This window comes from Taurulus bubalis (assembly GCF_910589615.1).
Source record: "Taurulus bubalis genome assembly, chromosome: 7".
NCBI lineage: Eukaryota > Metazoa > Chordata > Actinopteri > Perciformes > Cottidae > Taurulus > Taurulus bubalis.
Genome location: NC_136595.1, coordinates 28863518 through 28884531, shown reverse-complemented (window position 1 = coordinate 28884531; position 21014 = coordinate 28863518). Strand labels below are relative to the sequence as shown.

Genomic DNA, 21014 nt, shown 5'->3' with positions numbered 1-21014 from the left:
AAACTGCATATGAACACATGAACAGAGGAAGTCTCGTTCTGTAGGACCATGGAGAGCTGCAGACATCAAGCTGAAATGAGGCGTTCAGGGTCCTTGAACGCCTCATTTCAGCTTGATGTCTGCAGTCAGAATGCTCCGTTTCCTTTTCTCCGTAACGGCAAACAGAAATAAAAGATTCCAGAAGAACGAGCCGACTCATTTTTATTTGAAGCTTCACACTCGGTTCCTCGGCAGCCGGACGGAGTCCAGCAGCATCCGCCTGAACTTCTCCGGGTCGCAGCGCGTCAGCAGGCGCACGGCGTGGCTCTTCTTCAGCTCTCCAGCACGGTCCAGCGCCAGCATGCCGCGGGTCAGCGAGCCCTGCAGCTCCACCCGGACCGGGCACTCGATGCTCCCCGTCACCACGCTGCCGTCGATGCAGGCGGCCATGGCGTACGCGTCGTAGGAGACGAAGCCCGGGCCGAAGAACACCTCCCTCTTGTTCCGCGGGGCGTCCCGGGAGGAGGACGCCTCCTGGGAGTAGGCCCAGCACCGGGAGGTGATGGTCCGCATGAATACGGCAGCGGGGGCGTTCTGACCGACCAGCTCCTGGAAGAAGTCCTGCGGGGAGACGAGTCAGAGACGGGTTGTTATGGTTACGGAGAACCTGGACCAGTCATGGAAAAAATAAAGTCCCCAAAGTTTAGTAAAAGTCATGTAAATGTGTTATATTCATGTGTTCATGTCATTCATTTACGCTGAGTTTGAAATAATGAATATGCTATTAAAATAAAAGAGACTCAGAATATAAGCAGGCATACATTTAAGGTTCACTGTATGCTTTGTGTTCTCATTGTTAGTTTAAATACTACATTTACTCACTTTTTACTGTTTACACCCAGACTTCACTGAATGTTTGTAAAGGACGTTTGGGTTAAAGTCCTGCATCAGTGGTCAGGATGTGTGACCCTGCAGTGAGCTCCTCCCACACCGCTTACCCAGGTGAGCGCGTTCCTGCAGGCGTACTCCCACGAGGCCAGCGAGGTGGGGCACAGGAAGTCCTCCAGCACCACGTGGGCCGCCTCGGGGTCCATCACGAAGTTAAACTCCGCGCACAGCGTCACGTTCCCCTTTCCTGTGAAGACCAGAGCAGTGAGCCGACGGGACGAGAACCAATCACAGCTCGCCTCGTCTTTAAAGACGAGGAGAACTCATCTTCAGGGTGAAATGAGTGGCGGACCCTCTACACTGTAATGTGTAGTTATTGTATTGTTATTTCTTCATCATGTCCCAGAACATTTGACATGCATATCAGGACTAGTGAACAGTTGGATATTTTAGGGGTCTTTCATTTGGGTATAAAATGTCTCTATAGCGCCCCCTAGGAGTGTTTCGTGTTATTTGTTTGCAAAACATAATTTCCAGCGTCACTCCATGCAGGAAACAAACGTCTAACACGCGGACGGGCGCAGACATTCCCGTCCGCGTGAGCCGGCGTCCCGACGCACCCAAAGGTGCAAGGACCCGTTCATTGCCCCCCCCCCCCCCCCCCCTCCCCCACTCACCCTCCATGTTGCCCCCCATGATGAACAGGGCCTTGAGCTTCTGGGGGAAACCTGGATCCAGTCTGACCGCCAGGGCCAGATTAGTGAGCGGTCCAAGAGCCACCAGGGAGACCTGAGGGAGGGAAGCACACTGAGTGTGTGTGTGTGTGTGTGTGTGTGTGTGTGTGTGTGTAAGCAAATCTGTAAATGCAGACATGAAGTCTGAAAAAGTACTGAAATCTATCTATATATTTATTTACATATTCAGACTCATAGTACATCTTCAGGTCTGTGTTCAAGCTGTAAAGAGGTCAGAGGTCACGAGTGAAGTGAGAGAATGTTTACACATTCATAAACCGTTTTAGAACCCCACACACACACACACACACACACCTGCTTCTGGTGCTCGGTCACCAGCCGGATCATCGCGTTGACCGCATGCTCGCTCTGGATCTTCTCCTCCCACTGCGGGTCCTGGTCTTTGAACACGTCGCCCAGTCCATCGGTTCCAAAATGGTCGCCCGCGGGCCCCCGGGCCCCGAGCAGCGGGCCCCCGGAGCCCCGGAACACGGGGATCTGCAGAGAGGACGGACATGAGATGAGCTCAACCATGAGGACAGACTCAGAACAACAAGAAGCAAGAAAGTACAACTTTCAACAAAGTTAAACTACAAAGTGTTTTCAGTAAGAGATGCTAAAGTGATGCTAGGCGCTACGTTCTTCTTCCAGGGTTAGTCAGTAAAGAAGTGTTTAGTTCAGGTGGAAGGTAGTCAGGCTCATGAAGGTGTGCGGGGTGCAGACGGACCTCCTGGCGCTCGCAGACGTCGAGCACCCGCAGAACGTTCTGGCACACGTTCTCCACCGCCGTGTTCCCGAACACGCAGGTGACGGCCAGCACCTGCAGGTCGGGCGCCGCCAGCGCCATCATGAGGGCCTGAGCGTCGTCGATGCCGCAGTCTGTGTCGATGATCACCGGCCGCTTCGCCATCGTCTCCTGGAAGGGTCAGGGGTCACAGGGAGGAGCCAATCAGGCGCTCACAGAGAAACAAAACAACCTCAAAGAGACACAAAACAACCATCACAAGGACGACCACACATAAATAATGAAGCTCTCCAACACGTGGTGTTTGCTGTCAGATCAAAGAGCCAATCAGCTCTCTGGTGTGGGACAGCAGGCGTTTCCCATCATACACTGGGCCACGCAGTCGGTGGAGAGCTACTGCGGCGCCTGGCTCTAAAATCTGCGGCCACCTCGCTCTCGTGAGATTATTGTTGACCACGTGTGCATGACGTCAGAACAAGTCGGATCAAATCTACCCAGCATACATTGGGCGCCGATCGCCGCCGATCGATTCTGATCGGAACCGGCTCGTCTCCAACGGACCTTGTGATTCACTCCCAAACAAGGCCACGCCCACTTCAGCCTCATTTCACTGGACGCGGGTCATGTGATCTGTCATGTGATCTGTCATGTGATCTGCTATGTGATCAGTCATGTGATCAGTCATGTGATCTGCTATGTGATCTGTCATGTGATCTGCTATGTGATCTGTTATGTCATGTGATCTGCTATGTGATCTGTCATGTGATCTGTTATGTGATATGTCATGTGATCTGTCATGTGATCTGTTATGTGATCGGTCATGTGATCTGCTATGTGATCTGTCATGTGATCTGTTATGTGATCTGCTATGTGATCGGTTATGTGATCTCTTATGTGATCTGCTGCTAATAAACTCTTCTCTCCAAGTTACAGACCACAAAAAGGAAGTTTGTTTCCTGAGAGCAACACCAAGTTAATGAAGTCAAGAGTTTATATATATATAATATATAATAATAATAGTAATAATAATAATAACTAGAACTAACAAACACACAGGTCCTCTCTAAGGAACAAGTGACCTCCACAACAACATGTTTATTTGTTGTTTGTTTGTTTGTCTTTTCTCAGCAGGCTTCTGATCTGCATGGATCTCGGTGGAGGACCGGAACCAGGACCGGGGAAGAACCCGGACCACGTCGGACCGGAACCTGAGACCACGTGGTCTCAGGTGCTCAGGTGAAGAGCGGCTCGTGAGGTGTTTTTAAAGCAGAGAGAGACGTCACGCTTACCTTCTCTGTGAACTTCAGGGAGCCGCCGCCGCGCTCTGATTGGTTCAAATGTTCCACCCGTCCGGTCGATCCACGCGTCACGAGCGGGACTTCCTGAAACAACAGTGACGTCATGTTGACCGTAAACATCACAGGTAGCACAACAGATGTCTTTAAGAAGGTGAACGCTATGACATCTGGGCCTCATGGGTAACGTGATGAGTGTTTTCATGTTAATGTGAAGCTGTTCTTAATCTTTTAATCTTTTCCTATCCCCCTCCCCCGCTCAGAGTGGAACAGTCCAGAGAACCTCGCACCGGAAGTGGCGCCGGTCCGCCAGCAGCAGGGCTCGGGTTCCTTCTGACTGACGTATCGATCCTATTGACGCTATTGACCCTATTGGTCCTTCTGCAGGGCACTGGGACCGGGACCAGGACCGGGACCATCGCGCACCATCCGGGTCCTCCGCCGCCGCGCGAGCACGTCTGGTGAGGAGATAACAGCTGGTCCTGTTTTCATCGATCAGTTATGAACACAATACTATTAATACTGCATTGATACTGCAATACAATCATATACTACCAACCTTCTTATTACATTATAATAATACTATTTAAACTACTCTGATATTTATCATTATTATGGGATGTATTGTGTTTTGTCAGCTGTAGATTTAATAAACAATAATGTATGTGTGTATATAGACATATATATATATATATATTATATACATGTATATATACATATATATATATGTATATATATGAGTATATATATATATATATATATATATATATATATGTATATGTATATATATGTGTATATATATATGAGTATATATAGACATATATACTCATATATATATATATATATATATATATATATATATATATGTATATATATATATATATATATGTATATGTATATATATGTGTATATGTATATATATATGAGTGTATATATATACATATATACTGTATGTATGTGTATATATATGTATATATATACAGTATATATGTATATATATATATATATATATATATATATATATATATATATATACAGTATATATATATATATATGTGTATATATATATATAAGTATATATAGACATGTATGTATATGTATATATATATATATATATATATATATATACATATATATATATATATATGTATGTATATATATATATATATATATATATATATATATATATATATATAGATGTATGTGTGTATATATATATATATCCATCCATCCATCCATCCATTATCAGCCGCTTATCCGGGGTCGGGTCGCGGTGGCAGCAGGTCCATCAGGCCGACCCAGGCTTCCCTCTCATCCGCAACACTTTCCAGCTCATTCTGGGGGATCCCGAGGCGTTCCAAGGCCAGCCGGGAGATATAATCCCTCCAGCGTGTCCTCGGTCTTCCCCGGGGTCTCCTACCAGTTGGACGTGCCTGGAAAACCTCTAATGGGAGGCGTCCAGGAGGCATCCTGACTAGATGCCCGAACCACCTCAGCTGACTCCTTTCGACACGAAGGAGCAGCGACTCGACTCCAAGCTCCTCCTGATGTCCGAGCTCCTTACCCTATCTCTAAGGCTGAGCCCGGCCACCCTGCGGAGGAAGGTCATTTCGGCCGCTTGTATTCGAGATCTCGTTCTTTCGGTCACGACCCAGAGTTCGTGACCATAGGTGAGGGTTGGAACGTAGACCGACCAGTAAATGGAGAGCTTCGCCTTCCGGCTCAGCTCCGCTTCACCAGGACGGACCGGTACAGCGCCTGTTTTATTGCTGCAGCCGCACCGATCCGTCTGTCGATCTCCCGCTCCACCTTACCCTCACTCGTGAACAAGACCCCGAGATACTTGAACTCCTTCGCTTGGGGTAGGCAGTTTGTCCCCACCTGGAGGGAGCAATCCACCGGTTTCCGGCAGAGCACCATGGCCTCAGATTTGGAGGCGCTAACTCTCATCCCTGCCGCTTCACACTCGGCTGCAAAACGCCCCAGTGAATGCTGGAGGTCACAGTCCGATGAGGCAAACAGGACCACATCATCCGCGAACAGCAGAGAGGCGATCCCGAGACTCCCGAACCGGATCCTCTCCGCCCCCTGGCTGCGCCTAGATATCCTGTCCATGAAGGTCACGAACAGGACCGGTGATAAAGGGCAGCCCTGGCGGAGGCCAACACCCACCGGGAACGTGTCTGACTTACTACCGAGGATACGAACACAGCTCCTACTGCAGGCGTACAAAGACCGGATGGCCCGTGCCAACGGGTCCGGCACCCCATACTCCCGCAGCACCCCCCACAAAAACCCTCGAGGGACCCGGTCGAAAGCCTTCTCCAAGTCCACAAAGCACATGTAGACTGGTTGGGCAAACTCCCAGGACCCCTCCAGTAGTCTTGCAAGGGTAAAGAGCTGGTCCACTGTTCCACGACCGGGACGGAATCCGCACTGCTCGTCTTGAATCTGAGGTTCGACAAGCGGTCGGAGCCTCCTTTCAGCACCCTGGCATAAGCTTTTCCCGGGAGGCTGAGCAGTGTGATGCCATGATTGTTTGAGCACACTCTCCGGTCCCCCTTCTTGAAGATGGGAATCACCACCCCGGTCTGCCAGTCCATGGGCACTGTTCCCGACCCCCATGCGACACTGAAAAGGCGTGTCAACCAAGACAGCCCAACAATGTCCAGCGCTTTCAGCATCTCAGGGCGGATCTCATCCACCCCTGGCGCCTTGCCACCAAGGAGCTTTTTGACTACCTTAGCGACCTCTGCTAGGGATATGGGAGAAACCACCCCAAAGTCTTCCGGCGCTGCCCCCTCTCCGGGGGACATGTTAGCCGGGTTTAGGAGTTCCTCAAAGTGCTCTTTCCACCGCCCGACGATTTCCCCAGTCCGGGTCAGCAGTTCCCCCCCCCTGCTGAGAACAGCCTGGGGTAGGCCCTGCTTTCCCTTCCTGAGCCGATGGTTTGCCAGAACTTCCTTGAGGCCAACCGAAAGTCCTTCTCCATGGCCTCCCCGAACTCCTCCCATGCCCGAGTTTTAGCATCCGCGACCATCGCAGCTGCAGCCCTTCTGGCCTGCCGGTACCCGTCAGCTGCTTCAGGAGACCCCTGGGCCAGCCAGGCCCGAAAGGCCTCCTTCTTCAGTTTGACGGCTTCCCTCACCCCCGGTGTCCACCACCGGGTTCTCGGGTTGCCGCCACGACAGGCACCGATGACCTTCCGGCCACAGCTCCGAGCAGCCGCGTCCACAATAGAGGCTTTGAACATGGTCCACTCGGGTTCCATGTCCCCAGCCTCCCTCGGGATTTGTGAGAAGTTCTTCCGGAGGTGGGAGTTGAAGACCTCCCGGACAGGATCCTCCGCCAGACGTTCCCAGTTCACCCTCACTACACGTTTGGGCTTGCCAGGTCTTTCTAGCCGACTCCCCCGCCATCTGATCCAACTCACCACCAGGTGGTGATCAGTTGACAGCTCTGCTCCTCTCTTCACCCGAGTGTCCAAGACATACGGCCGCAGATCAGATGATACAACTACAAAGTCGATCATTGATATCTGGCCTAAGGTGTTCTGGTACCAGGTACACTTATGAGCCACCTTATGCTCGAACATGGTGTTCGTTATGGACAAACTGTGGCTAGCACAGAAGTCCAACAACAAAACACCATTCGGGTTCAGATCGGGCAAGCCGTTCCTCCCAATCACGCCTCGCCAGGTTTCTCTGTCATTGCCCACGTGAGCGTTGAAGTCTCCAAGGAGAACTATGGAGTCGGCAGGCGGCGCCCTTTCCAGGACCCCTCCCACCGACTCCAAGAAGGCCGGAAACTCCGAACTGCTGTTCGGTGCATAAGCACAAACAACAGTCAGAGCTTTACTCCCTGCAACCCGTAGGCGCAGGGAGGCGACCCTCTCGTTCTCCGGGGAAAACTCCAACATAGCGGCGCTCAGCCGGGGGCTCGTGAGTATCCCCACTCCCGCCCGGCGCCTCTCACCCTGGGCAACTCCAGAAAAGGACAAAGTCCAACCCTTCTCCAGGAGCTTGGTTCCAGAGCCCACGCTGTGCGTGGAGGTGAGCCCAACTATATCTAGCTGGTACCGCTCCACCTCCTGCACCAGCTCCGGCTCTTTCCCCGCTAGCGAGGTGACGTTCCACGTCCCTAGAGCTAGTCTATGCTGCCGGCGATCGGCTCGCCCAGGTCTCCTGCCTGGCCCGCCGCCCGGTCTGCATAGCACCCGACCCCGATAATTCTCCCCGCGGGTGGTGGGTCCACGGGGTGACTGCTGCTCCATGTTGTTTCTTCGGGCAGAGCCCGACCGGGCCCCATGGGCGAAAGCCCGGCCACCAGACGCTCGCCGACGAGCTCCCCTCCTGGGTCTGGCTCCGGGAGGGTGCCCCGGTTTCCCTTGTCCGGGCGAGGTAGCTATAGACCGTGGGCTGCTATTCATCAGGGTTTTTTGAACCGCTCTTAGTCTGGGCTCTCCCCCGAGACCTGTTTGCCTTGGGAGACCCTACTAGGGGCTGACGCCCCGGACAACATAGCTCCCAGGATCACTGAGCTACTCAAACTCCTCCACCACGTTAAGGTGGCGATTCATAGGAGGAGTATACATATATACATATATATATATATATATATATGTATATATATATATATATATATATATATATATATATACAGTATATATGTATATATATATATATATATATACAGTATATATGTATATATTCCTTCCGGCTGCTGCTGTGTCCGTGTTCCTGTTGAGGATGATGTCGTCATGTTTTTGTTCTTCCGTCTCGTCTTCTTTTCCGTCTCTCAGGTTTTAACCGTGTGTGAGAACACGGCCTCCACGTCCACGTCACACAGCCCCGGCGGTTCAATGCCGAACACGTCAGAAGGTGAAGCGGCGAGCCTCCCGGGCCCCTCGGGGCTGCAGGGCCCCGCCGGCTCCAGAGCGAGACGGGCCTCCGGCGCCGAGCTGCGGCCCTGCTGCACGCACTCCAGGGAGAAGTTCTACACCGTCTGCTCCGACTACGCGCTGCTCAACCGGGCCGCCTCCGTGTACCGGCCCCCGAGCGCCCCCGAGCAGCAGGACCAGGGGCCCGAGGCCCCGGGGGTGCCGGGCCGGTCCGGAGGGGCCCGCGTGGTCCCGGACGAGGACGAGGACATGGACGAGTCCTCCGGGCCCACGCAGCCCGTCCTGGCCTGGGAGATCGACACCTCAGACTTCAACGCCGTGCTCACCAGGAAGATCCGACCCAGTAGGAGGCTCTTGTTTCTGAGTACAGGAAGTACTTTGTTGTGTGTACAGGAAGTACTCTGTTATGTGTACAGGAAGTACTCTGTTATGAGTACAGGAAGTACCCTGTTATGAATACAGGAAGTACTCTGTTGTGTGTACAGGAAGTACTCTGTTGTGTGTACAGGAAGTACTCTGTTATGAGTACAGGAAGTACTCTGTTATGAGTACAGGAAGTACTCTGTTGTGTGTACAGGAAGTACCCTGTTGTGTGTACAGGAAGTACTCTGTTGTGTGTACAGGAAGTACTCTGTTATGAGTACAGGAAGTACTCTGTTGTGTGTACAGGAAGTACTCTGTTATGAGTACAGGAAGTACTCTGTTGTGTGTACAGGAAGTACTCTGTTATGAGTACAGGAAGTACTCTGTTGTGTGTACAGGAAGTACTCTGTTATGAGTACAGGAAGTACTCTGTTGTGTGTACAGGAAGTACTCTGTTGTGTGTACAGGAAGTACCCTGTTGTGTGTACAGGAAGTACTCTGTTGTGTGTACAGGAAGTACTCTGTTATGAATACAGGAAGTACTCTGTTGTGTGTACAGGAAGTACCATGTTATGAATACAGGAAGTACTCTATTATGAGTACAGGAAGTACTCTGTTGTGTGTACAGGAAGTACCCTGTTATGAATACAGGAAGTACTCTGTTGTGTGTACAGGAAGTACTCTGTTATGAATACAGGAAGTACTCTGTTATGTGTACAGGAAGTACTCTGTTGTGTGTACAGGAAGTACTCTGTTATGAGTACAGGAAGTACTCTGTTGTGTGTACAGGACGTACTCTGTTATGAGTACAGGAAGTACTCTGTTGTGTGTACAGGAAGTACTCTGTTGTGTGTACAGGAAGTACTCTGTTATGAGTACAGGAAGTACTCTGTTGTGTGTACAGGAAGTACTCTGTTGTGTGTACAGGAAGTACTCTGTTATGAGTACAGGAAGTACTCTGTTGTGTGTACAGGAAGTACTCTGTTATGAATACAGGAAGTACTCTGTTATGAGTACAGGAAGTACTCTGTTGTGTGTACAGGAAGTACTCTGTTATGAGTACAGGAAGTACTCTGTTGTGTGTACAGGAAGTACTCTGTTGTGTGTACAGGAAGTACCCTGTTGTGTGTACAGGAAGTACTCTGTTGTGTGTACAGGAAGTACTCTGTTATGAGTACAGGACGTACTCTGTTATGAATACAGGAAGTACTCTGTTGTGTGTACAGGAAGTACCCTGTTATGAATACAGGAAGTACTCTGTTGTGTGTACAGGAAGTACTCTGTTGTGTGTACAGGAAGTACTCTGTTGTGTGTACAGGAAGTACCCTGTTGTGTGTACAGGAAGTACTCTGTTGTGTATACAGGAAGTACTCTGTTATGAGTACAGGACGTACTCTGTTATGAATACAGGAAGTACTCTGTTGTGTGTACAGGAAGTACCCTGTTATGAATACAGGAAGTACTCTGTTATGAGTACAGGAAGTACTCTGTTATGAGTACAGGAAGTACTCTGTTGTGTGTACAGGAAGTACCCTGTTATGAATACAGGAAGTACTCTGTTGTGTGTACAGGAATTACTCTATTATGAATACAGGAAGTACTCTGTTATGTGTACAGGAAGTACTCTGTTGTGTGTACAGGACGTACTCTGTTATGAATACAGGAAGTACTCTGTTGTGTGTACAGGAAGTACCCTGTTATGAATACAGGAAGTACTCTGTTATGAGTACAGGAAGTACTCTGTTATGAGTACAGGAAGTACTCTGTTGTGTGTACAGGAAGTACCCTGTTATGAATACAGGAAGTACTCTGTTGTGTGTACAGGAATTACTCTATTATGAATACAGGAAGTACTCTGTTATGTGTACAGGAAGTACTCTGTTGTGTGTACAGGAAGTACTCTGTTATGAATACAGGAAGTACTCTGTTGTGTGTACAGGAAGTACTCTGTTATGAGTACAGGAAGTACTCTGTTGTGTGTACAGGAAGTACTCTGTTGTGTGTACAGGAAGTACTCTGTTATGAGTACAGGAAGTACTCTGTTGTGTGTACAGGAAGTACTCTGTTATGAGTACAGGAAGTACTCTGTTGTGTGTACAGGAAGTACTCTGTTATGAGTACAGGAAGTACTCTGTTGTGTGTACAGGAAGTACCCTGTTATGAATACCGGAAGTACTCTGTTGTGTGTACAGGAAGTACTCATTTATGAGTACAGGAAGTACTCTGTTGTGTGTACAGGAAGTACTCTGTTATGAGTACAGGAAGTACTCTGTTGTGTGTACAGGAAGTACTCTGTTATGAGTATGGGAAGTACTCTGTTGTGTGTACAGGAAGTACCGTGTTATGAATACAGGAAGTGGTCTGTTGTGTGTACAGGAAGTACTCTGTTATGAGTATGGGAAGTACTCTGTTGTGTGTACAGGAAGTACCGTGTTATGAATACAGGAAGTGGTCTGTTGTGTGTACAGGAAGTACTCTGTTATGAGTACATCAACAACATTTCATTTTACAACCAAAACTGGTTTTATTTTGATACAATGTTTCAGTTCCACCTCTTAAGAGTTCTTTTTATAGAACACACCTTTATTCATATATATATATATATATATATATATATATATATATATATATATATATATATATATACAGAGAGACTGAGTGAAGCTCTGTTTCTGTTTCAGCTCACGTGAAGAAGAGCAGCACCAAGAAGATGAAGTCTTCGGACCGACCCGGCAGGAACCTGCAGGACGCCTCTCTGGAGGAGGTCCAGCAGAGGAAGGTTCTGGACCTCAGGAGATGGTACTTCAGAACCGGCTGCTCTAGCTTTCTACTGTCCTGACTTCACTTCTGCAGAACCTCTTCACTGCATTCATTATTCTACTTCGGTGTCACAGGAAGTAATCAATCATTTATTATTGGCAATTCATTTCATTTCAATTGCACAAAATGAAATTAAATATTTCCAATAATGCAACACAACATGTATTTTATACATATTCCCTGTACATATGTGTGTAGGATAGTTACAGATATAGAAATACATTGTTTGTTATGTCTGCAAAGAGACACAAAACAAACTCTAATAAACACAAAACAATCCCAAAGAGACACAGGTCGACTACAAAGAGACACAAAACAACTACAAAGAGACACAAAACAACCTCAAACAGAGAGTGTGTGTGTGTTAACGAACGCATCACCACCTGTAATGTACTTTATTGAGCTGTACTTCCTGGTTCAGGTACTTTATTGAGCTGTACTTCCTGGTCCAGGTACTTTATAGAGCTGTACTTCCTGGTCCAGGTACTTTATAGAGCTGTACTTCCTGGTCCAGGTACTTTATTGAGCTGTACTTCCTGGTCCAGGTACTTTATAGAGCTGTACTTCCTGGTCCAGGTACTTTATAGAGCTGTACTTCCTGGTCCAGGTACTTTATAGAGCTGTACTTCCTGGTCCAGGTACTTTATAGAGCTGTACTTCCTGGTCCAGGTACTTTATTGAGCTGTACTTCCTGGTCCAGGTACTTTATAGAGCTGTACTTCCTGGTCCAGGTACTTTATAGAGCTGTACTTCCTGGTCCAGGTACTTTATTGAGCTGTACTTCCTGGTCCAGGTACTTTATAGAGCTGTACTTCCTGGTCCAGGTACTTTATAGAGCTGTACTTCCTGGTTCAGGTACTCTCTTGTGCTGTACTTCCTGGTCCAGGTACTGCATCAGCCGGCCCCAGTACAAGACCTCGTGTGGGATCTCGTCTCTGGTTTCCTGCTGGAACTTCCTGTACAGCGCGCTGGGGGCCGGAAGGTGAGCGGCTCCAGGTTTACTCCTGTCTTGTGTTTGAGTCTCAGACGGTTTCAGCCCATTACTGTCTGAGGAAATTACCCACAATTCATAGCAATGTGACGGTAGACACGGGGTTACCATGGAAGCATGGAGACGTAAAAGGTCAACAAAGAGGTGAAGCGTGTGTACGCCGTAGTACATGTACACTGAAACTTTCCGGACTGGAGTACACGGAATATTAAAACATTGCATTTAGTTATTATAGATTATTTAAAATAGCGTCTCATCTCGTGAGGAAAGAACCTGAAAGACGATGAAATCAGGTTAAAAAGTATAAAATAAATACCAGGGTTGAACACGTGTTTGTGTTTACACCATTCAAGACCTCTGCCAGGTCACGGGGTCAGGGTTTAAGGCCCGAGGGGGGATCGGAGCTCCATGTAGACCTCCTCACTCCTCAGACTCCACGTAGACCTTCTCAGACTTCATGTAGACCTCCTCAGACTCCATGTAGACCTCCTCAGACTCCATGTAGACCTCCTCAGACTTCATGTAGACCTCCTCAGACTCCACGTAGACCTCCTCAGACTCCATGTAGACCTCCTCAGACTCCATGTAGACCTCCTCAGACTTCATGTAGACCTCCTCAGACTCCATGTAGACCTCCTCAGACTCCACATAGACCTCCTCAGACTCCATGTAGACCTCCTCAGACTCCACATAGACCTCCTCAGACTCCACGTAGACCTCCTCAGACTCCACGTAGACCTCCTCAGACTCCACGTAGACCTCCTCATACTGTATGTAGACCTCCTCAGACTCCACGTAGACCTCCTCAGACTCCACATAGACCTCCTCAGACTCCACGTAGACCTCCTCATACTGTATGTAGACCTCCTCAGACTCCATGTAGACCTCCTCAGACTCCACGTAGACCTCCTCAGACTCCACGTAGACCTCCTCAGACGGTATGTAGACCTGCTCAGACTCTAACTGTGCTTTATCTCAGTCTGCCCCCCATCTCTCAGGAGGAGGCGCTGCACATTCTGGGGTTCCAGCCGCCTTTCGAGGAGATCAAGTTCGGCCCCTTCACCGGCAACGCGACCTTGATGCGGTAAACACAGCACTGGCCTTGACCTTGACCTTGACTATAACCATGACCCTGTTTTGTAACTCTTTGTAGTTGTGTCTCTTAGAGGTCTTTTTGTGTCTCTAACCATGACCATAACCCTGACCTGCCAGTGCCTCTTGTGTCCCTCTTTGGAGGACCACACTCCCTCCCAAACCTGACCCTGACCCAGACCCTGACCCAGATCCAGACCCTGACCCAGACCCAGACCCAGACCCTGACCCAGACCCTGACCCAGATCCTGACCCAGATCCAGACCCTGACCCAGACCCTGACCCAGACCCAGACCCTGACCCAGATCCAGACCCTGACCCAGACCCTGACCCAGACCCAGACCCTGACCCAGATCCTGACCCAGATCCAGACCCAGACCCAGACCCTGACCCAGATCCAGATCCTGACCCAGACCCAGACCCTGACCCAGACCCTGACCCAGACCCAGACCCTGACCCAGATCCTGACCCAGATCCAGACCCTGACCCAGACCCTGACCCAGACCCTGACCCAGATCCAGATCCTGACCCAGACCCAGAACCTGACCCAGACCCAGACCCTGACCCTGACCCAGACCCAGATCCAGACCCTGACCCAGACCCTGACCCAGACCCTGACCCAGACCCAGACCCTGACCCAGACCCTGACCCAGACCCTGACCCAGATCCTGACCCAGATCCGTCTCACGGCAGTAACCAGGGACTCTTTCTCACAGCTGGTTCCGGCAAATCAACGACAACTTCCGCGTGCGAGGCTGCTCCTACATCCTGTACAAGCCTCACGGGAAGCACAAGACGGCCGGAGAGACAGGTGAGTGGCTGCCCGCCGGCTGCAGGTGGACTCTCGGGGTCGGAGGTCTTAACCGCTCAGGTGTTTGCAGCTGAAGGAGCGCTGGTGAAGCTGACCCAGGGTCTGAAGGACGAGTCCATGGCCTACATCTACCACTGCCAGAACCACTACTTCTGCCCCGTGGGCTTCGAGGCCACGCCCCTCAGAGCCGCTAAGGCCTACAGGTGGGCCACGCGCTCTCTTAAGGGGACAGTGTGGGAGATAGAGGCATCTGGTGCTCTGTGGCAGGATGCAACCAACTAAATACCCCTCTGCTAAGCCCCACCCCTTTTTGAGCACGTAGACAAGTGTATATATATATATATATATATATATATATATATACACTTATATATATATATATATATATATATATATATATATATATATACTTATATATATACTTATACATTCTGTAGCTACAGGTACAGAATATTTACATTTATGTATACATATTATTATATTTTTGTTTTTTCACTGAGCAATATTGTGTCAATTTAATGAGAAAAAATTAAGTTTAACTTCAGCTTCAGTTTATGATGTTTCGCTGCTTATTTTTGTTAAAGTTTATATTACCTGATTTTTACTGTTTGTCTCTTGTGTGCTACTGTAATCTTGCAATTTCCCAACTGCGGGACTATCTTATCTTATCCTAGTAGTACTAGTACTACTAGTACAGGGGTGGCCAACCAGTCAGAGACTAAGAGCCACATTTTTTACTGTGTTACTGCAAAGATGAAAAACCCTTTAACAGGGAAAACAGGAAGAACCTTCAGGAGAGCAACAGAGGAGGATCCCTCTCACCGGATGGACAGAAGCAATAGATGTCATGTGACCAGAATGAATAACGTAACAGAGTTACAACACATTACATCAATATGACTGAAATTGAATAAATTGCACTCTGCCGCATTAAAAAATCCCTTCAAAATAAAAGCACAGGATTTTTTTATTTTTTTTGCCCATGTAAAATGACCGTCCTGACGGACTGAAAACGTGACCGCGAATGACTGAAAACGGGTCCGCGATTTCATGGCTTTCAAACCGTCGCGCCTTGAGTTCGACACCAGTGGTCTAAAGTATTTGCAAAATCAATAAAAAGATTAAAAAAATTAAAAAAAACACAAACTTCGCTATGAACACAAGAGCCGCATGAAACCAGGCAAAGAGCCGCATGCGGCTCGGGAGCCGCGGGTTAGCCAGGCCTGTACTAGTACTACTAGTACTACTAGTACTACTAGTACAGGCCTGTACTAGTACTACTAGTACAGGTACTAGTACTACTAGTACTACTAGTACTACTAGTACAGGCCTGTACTACTAGTACAGGCCTGTACTAGTACTACTAGTACAGGTACTAGTACTACTAGTACAGGTACTAGTACTACTAGTACTACTAGTACAGGCCTGTACTAGTACTACTAGTACAGGCCTGTACTAGTACTACTAGTTCTACTAAAGAGGTGCGTGGCTGACGCTGTGTTTCTTTAAGGGGCTCGTTGCCGCCCAACGAGGCGGAGCACTGGATCCTAATCGGAGAGCCCAGCAGGAAGCACCCAGCACTCCACTGTAAGAAGTAAGTTAACGCTCCACTGTAAGAAGTAAGTTAACACTCCACTGTAAGAAGTAAGTTAACACTCCACTGTAAGAAGTAAGTTAACACTCCACTGTAAGAAGTAAGTCAGCACTCCACTGTAAGAAGTAAGTTAACGCTCCACTGTAAGAAGTAAGTTAACACTCCACTGTAAGAAGTAAGTTAACACTCCACTGTAAGAAGTAAGTCAACACTCCACTGTACAAAGTAAGAAGTAAGTCAACACTCCACTGTAAGAAGTAAGTTAACCCTCCACTGTAAGAAGTAAGTCAACACTCCACTGTACAAAGTAAGAAGTAAGTTAACCCTCCACTGTAAGAAGTAAGTTAACCCTCCACTGTAAGAAGTAAGTTAACACTCCACTGTAAGAAGTAAGTCAGCACTCCACTGTAAGAAGTAAGTTAACACTCCACTGTAAGAAGTAAGTTAACACTCCACTGTAAGAAGTAAGTTAACCCTCCACTGTAAGAAGTAAGTTAACCCTCCACTGTGAGAAGTAAGTTAACACTCCACTGTGAGAAGTAAGTCAGCACTCCACTGTAAGAAGTAAGTTAACACTCCACTGTAAGAAGTAAGTCAGCACTCCACTGTAAGAAGTAAGTTAACACTCCACTGTAAGAAGTAAGTTAACACTCCACTGTAAGAAGTAAGTCAGCACTCCACTGTAAGAAGTAAGTTAACACTCCACTGTAAGAAGTAAGTCAACACTCCACTGTACAAAGTAAGTCAACACTCCACTGTACGAAGTAAGAAGTAAGTCAACACTCCACTGTAAGAAGTAAGTTAACCCTCCACTGTAAGAAGTAAGTTAACCCTCCACTGTAAGAAGTAAGTTAACACTCCACTGTAAGAAGTAAGTCAGCACTCCACTGTAAGAAGTAAGTTAACACTCCACTGTAAGAAGTAAGTCAGCACTCCACTGTAAGAAGTAAGTTAACACTCCACTGTAAGAAGTAAGTCAGCACTCCACTGTAAGAAGTAAGTTAACACTCCACTGTAAGAAGTAAGTCAGCACTCCACTGTAAGAAGTAAGTTAACACTCCACTGTAAGAAGTAAGTTAACACTCCACTGTAAGAAGTAAGTCAGCACTCCACTGTAAGAAGTAAGTTAACACTCCACTGTAAGAAGTAAGTCAGCACTCCACTGTAAGAAGTAAGTTAACACTCCACTGTAAGAAGTAAGTCAACACTCCACTGTACAAAGTAAGTCAACACTCCACTGTACGAAGTAAGAAGTAAGTCAACACTCCACTGTAAGAAGTAAGTTAACCCTCCACTGTAAGAAGTAAGTTAACCCTCCACTGTAAGAAGTAAGTTAACACTCCACTGTAAGAAGTAAGTCAGCACTCCACTGTAAGAAGTAAGTTAACACTCCACTGTAAGAAGTAAGTCAGCACTCCACTGTAAGAAGTAAGTTAACACTCCACTGTAAGAAGTAAGTTAACACTCCATTGTACGAAGTAAGTCAACACTCCACTGTGAGAAGTAAGAAGTAGGTCAGCGCTCCGCTCCGGCGGGTTCTGGTCGGAGCCGCTCAACACGGAGCCTCTTTGTTTCAGGTGGCTGGACGTGGTGATCGACCTCAATACGCAGAATCCTGAATACCTGGACATCCGCCACACGGAGAGAGGGGTCCAGCGCCGCAAGACCAAGAAGGTCCTCATTCCTTCTGCTTTGTTTATCTTAACAGCTCTTTATTACACTTCATATCACTAAGAATGACGACACAAGTTATATATTTTATTTACTTATCATTTCTTTTTGTGCTTTTATGAAGAAAGAAAACTATAAATTAATGTAGCAAAGTAAAAGTACAACATTTAGTATTTTTAATGGTTTAAATAATAGTTTAAATAAATAAATACTAATCTGGATCCTTGCAGACCAGCTGCTATGTTCAAACAACACATAACTGCTCATAAGGATCATCAGTGATCAATAAGGGTCCTGTGTGCTGATCCGACCGGGTTGGTCTCGTCTCTCCGTGGGTCCTCAGGTGGGGGGCAATCTGCACTGCATCATGGCCTTCCAGAGGGTCAACTGGCAGAAGCTGGGTCCCTGGGCCCTGAACCTGGAGAACATGCACCACGACTTCCACCAGCAGGACCAGCAGAACCAGCAGGACCAGCAGGACCAGCAGGACCAGCAGGGCGCCGCCCAGGAGAGGGCGCCGTCCAGGCGGCCGGGCGTTCTGGGGCGCTCCCTCAGCACCACGAGCAGAAAGACCCCCGTCAGGAGGGACCTGGAGGGAGACGTCCCACATTGACGTGGTCTGCTGGTGGTCTACGTTGAACTGGTCTACATTTTACTGGTGTACGTTGGACTGGTCTACATTTGACTGGTCTACGTTTGACTGGTCTAAATTGGACTGGTCTACATTGGACCGGTCTACGTTGGACTGGTCTACATTGGACCGGTCTACATTGGACTGGTCTACGTTGGACTGGTCTACGTTGGACTGGTCTACGTTGGACCGGTCTACGTTAGACTGGTCTACATTGGACTGGTCTACATTGGACCGGTCTACGTTAGACTGGTCTACATTGGACCGGTCTACATTGGACTGCTCTACATTGGACTGGTCTACGTTTGACTGGTCTACATTGGACTGGTCTACGTTGGACTGGTCTACGTTGGACTGGTCTACATTTGACTGGTCTACGTTTGACTGGTCTACGTTTGACTGGTCTACGTTGGACTGGTCTACGTTGGACCGGTCTACATTGGACCGGTCTACGTTGGACCGGTCTACGTTGGACCGGTCTACATTGGACCGGTCTACGTTGGACCGGTCTACATTGGACTGGTCTACATTGGACTGGTCTACATTTGACTGGTCTACATTGGACTGGTCTACATTGGACCGGTCTACATTTGACTGGTCTACGTTTGACTGGTCTACATTGGACTGGTCTACATTGGACCGGTCTACATTGGACTGGTCTACATTGGACTGGTCTACGTTTGACTGGTCTACATTGGACTGGTCTACATTGGACCGGTCTACGTTAGACTGGTCTACATTGGACTGGTCTACATTGGACTGGTCTACGTTGGACTGGTCTACATTGGACTGGTCTACATTTGACTGGTCTACGTTGGACTGGTCTACGTTTGACTGGTCTACGTTGGACTGGTCTACGTTTGACTGGTCTACGTTTGACTGGTCTACGTTGGACTGGTCTACATTGGACTGGTCTACGTTGGACTGGTCTACGTTGGACTGGTCTACGTTGGACTGGTCTACATTGGACTGGTCTACGTTGGACTGGTCTACATTGGACTGGTCTACGTTGGACTGGTCTACGTTTGACTGGTCTACGTTGGACTGGTCTACATTGGACTGGTCTACGTTGGACTGGTCTACGTTGGACTGGTCTACGTTGGATTGGTCTACGTTGGACTGGTCTACGTTGGACTGGTCTACATTGGACTGGTCTACGTTGGACTGGTCTACGTTGGACTGGTCTACATTGGACTGGTCTACGTTGGACTGGTCTACATTGGACTGGTCTACGTTGGACTGGTCTACATTGGATTGGTTTCAGCTAGAATATGAACTCATAAAAACGTATTTACAGTCTGTTTAAATACTTTAGAAACAGGAAGTGTTAAAAATCTACACGTGAGTAAATATTTATCAGCCAAATCAAATATTTCATATTCAACCTTTGTTTGTTTATAACACGTTGATAAGGTAATAAAGTAGTTCATGAACATGAGATATGAGTTGTATTTTGTTAGTTTAAAGGTAATAAAGTAGTTTATGAACATTAGAGTTATATTTAGTTTGTTTGTCCTCTGCAGTTTCAAGTAAATAGTGGGGTTTTTGGGACTATTTTCAGCGGCGGATGAATACACATTTGATGCATCAGTATTTTTTAATGGCAGAAAAACAGAAAATATAGAATATCACCAGACTTTTACTTGTTGGTGTTTTTTAAGACATGGTGTCATTTTTGGGGCATATTGTAGTTTTTTAATGCTTTTAATCCAACGTTGTGTTTAAAGTCTCTTTGTCTTCAGGACTGATGACATGTTTGAACGTTTAAATATAGAAACAGGAACAGGAAGTGACCTCATAAAATACTAAATGAATGAAGGTTCACAACAACTTATTGTAGCAGAAAACGTAGTGAAGGAACACAGACTCTGGGCTCCAGCTGGTAATGCTAACGCTAACGCTAACAAGGAGAGGTTTGTCATGACGACACGTTGCTTCACTTCCCTTCACATCAAACTGCAGACGCAAGATTAAACAATTAACTTTATTACTTTTATTAACTTCACAGATTCATTCTACATTCTCCAACATGTTGAGTTATTTGAAGCAGACACAAGTTGTTTTATTAAAGTATTTTTAGAAGATGAGATCAATATAATATCGTGGCTTTTTTATTTCACGTCATTTAATCCCTGAAGGGCATTTATTTAAAGCTTCCGGGCAAAAACAAGTGAGTTATATTTATTTTTATTAAATGTTATTATTATTATTATAAGATTTTTCAAAAGCTTTCTGTTATTTATTTTGTATTTTTCATCGAGTCCTGATTTTACTGTAAATTAGAGAATAACATGTATTTATTAATAGACAATGTATTATTTAAAATTCATCCAGTTCAACATGAAATATGACGATGAATATTGTTGATGTTATTCAATCAAACGTTCTTGATTTGATTTGTGGTCAAACAGCTGTTAGGCTGCTTAACAGTGCAGCTCTTGTGTGTTAAAGAGTCATCCAGAATGAGCCTCAAACTCTGCATGCTTTGTTTATTGTTTAT

At 47.2% G+C, this 21014-nt stretch overlaps 2 protein-coding genes across 2 annotated transcripts; one reads left to right on the top strand and one right to left on the bottom strand.

Moving 5' to 3' along the window:
• Positions 1 to 193: 193 nt before the first annotated feature.
• Positions 194 to 3844, bottom strand: LOC306739117 (inosine-uridine preferring nucleoside hydrolase). The gene is made up of 6 exons (XM_079221077.1): positions 3636 to 3844; positions 2329 to 2517; positions 1917 to 2099; positions 1545 to 1656; positions 978 to 1114; positions 194 to 600 (listed from the first exon to the last, which is right to left on the bottom strand). The coding sequence occupies exons 1-6, from the start codon at positions 3762 to 3764 to the stop codon at positions 214 to 216; spliced, it is 1137 nt and encodes a 378-aa protein (XP_079077203.1). The 5' UTR covers positions 3765 to 3844; the 3' UTR covers positions 194 to 213.
• On the top strand, positions 3821 to 18496 carry LOC306738954 (basic immunoglobulin-like variable motif-containing protein; the record flags this gene model as incomplete). Its single annotated transcript, XM_079220881.1, has 12 exons — positions 3821 to 3824; positions 3905 to 3967; positions 4029 to 4102; positions 8443 to 8884; positions 11586 to 11703; positions 12611 to 12706; positions 13695 to 13799; positions 14524 to 14618; positions 14689 to 14821; positions 16129 to 16212; positions 17790 to 17886; positions 18227 to 18496. 12 exons carry the CDS (start codon positions 3821 to 3823, stop codon positions 18494 to 18496), a joined length of 1581 nt encoding a protein of 526 aa, XP_079077007.1.
• Between the last annotated feature and the right edge of the window lie 2518 nt (positions 18497 to 21014).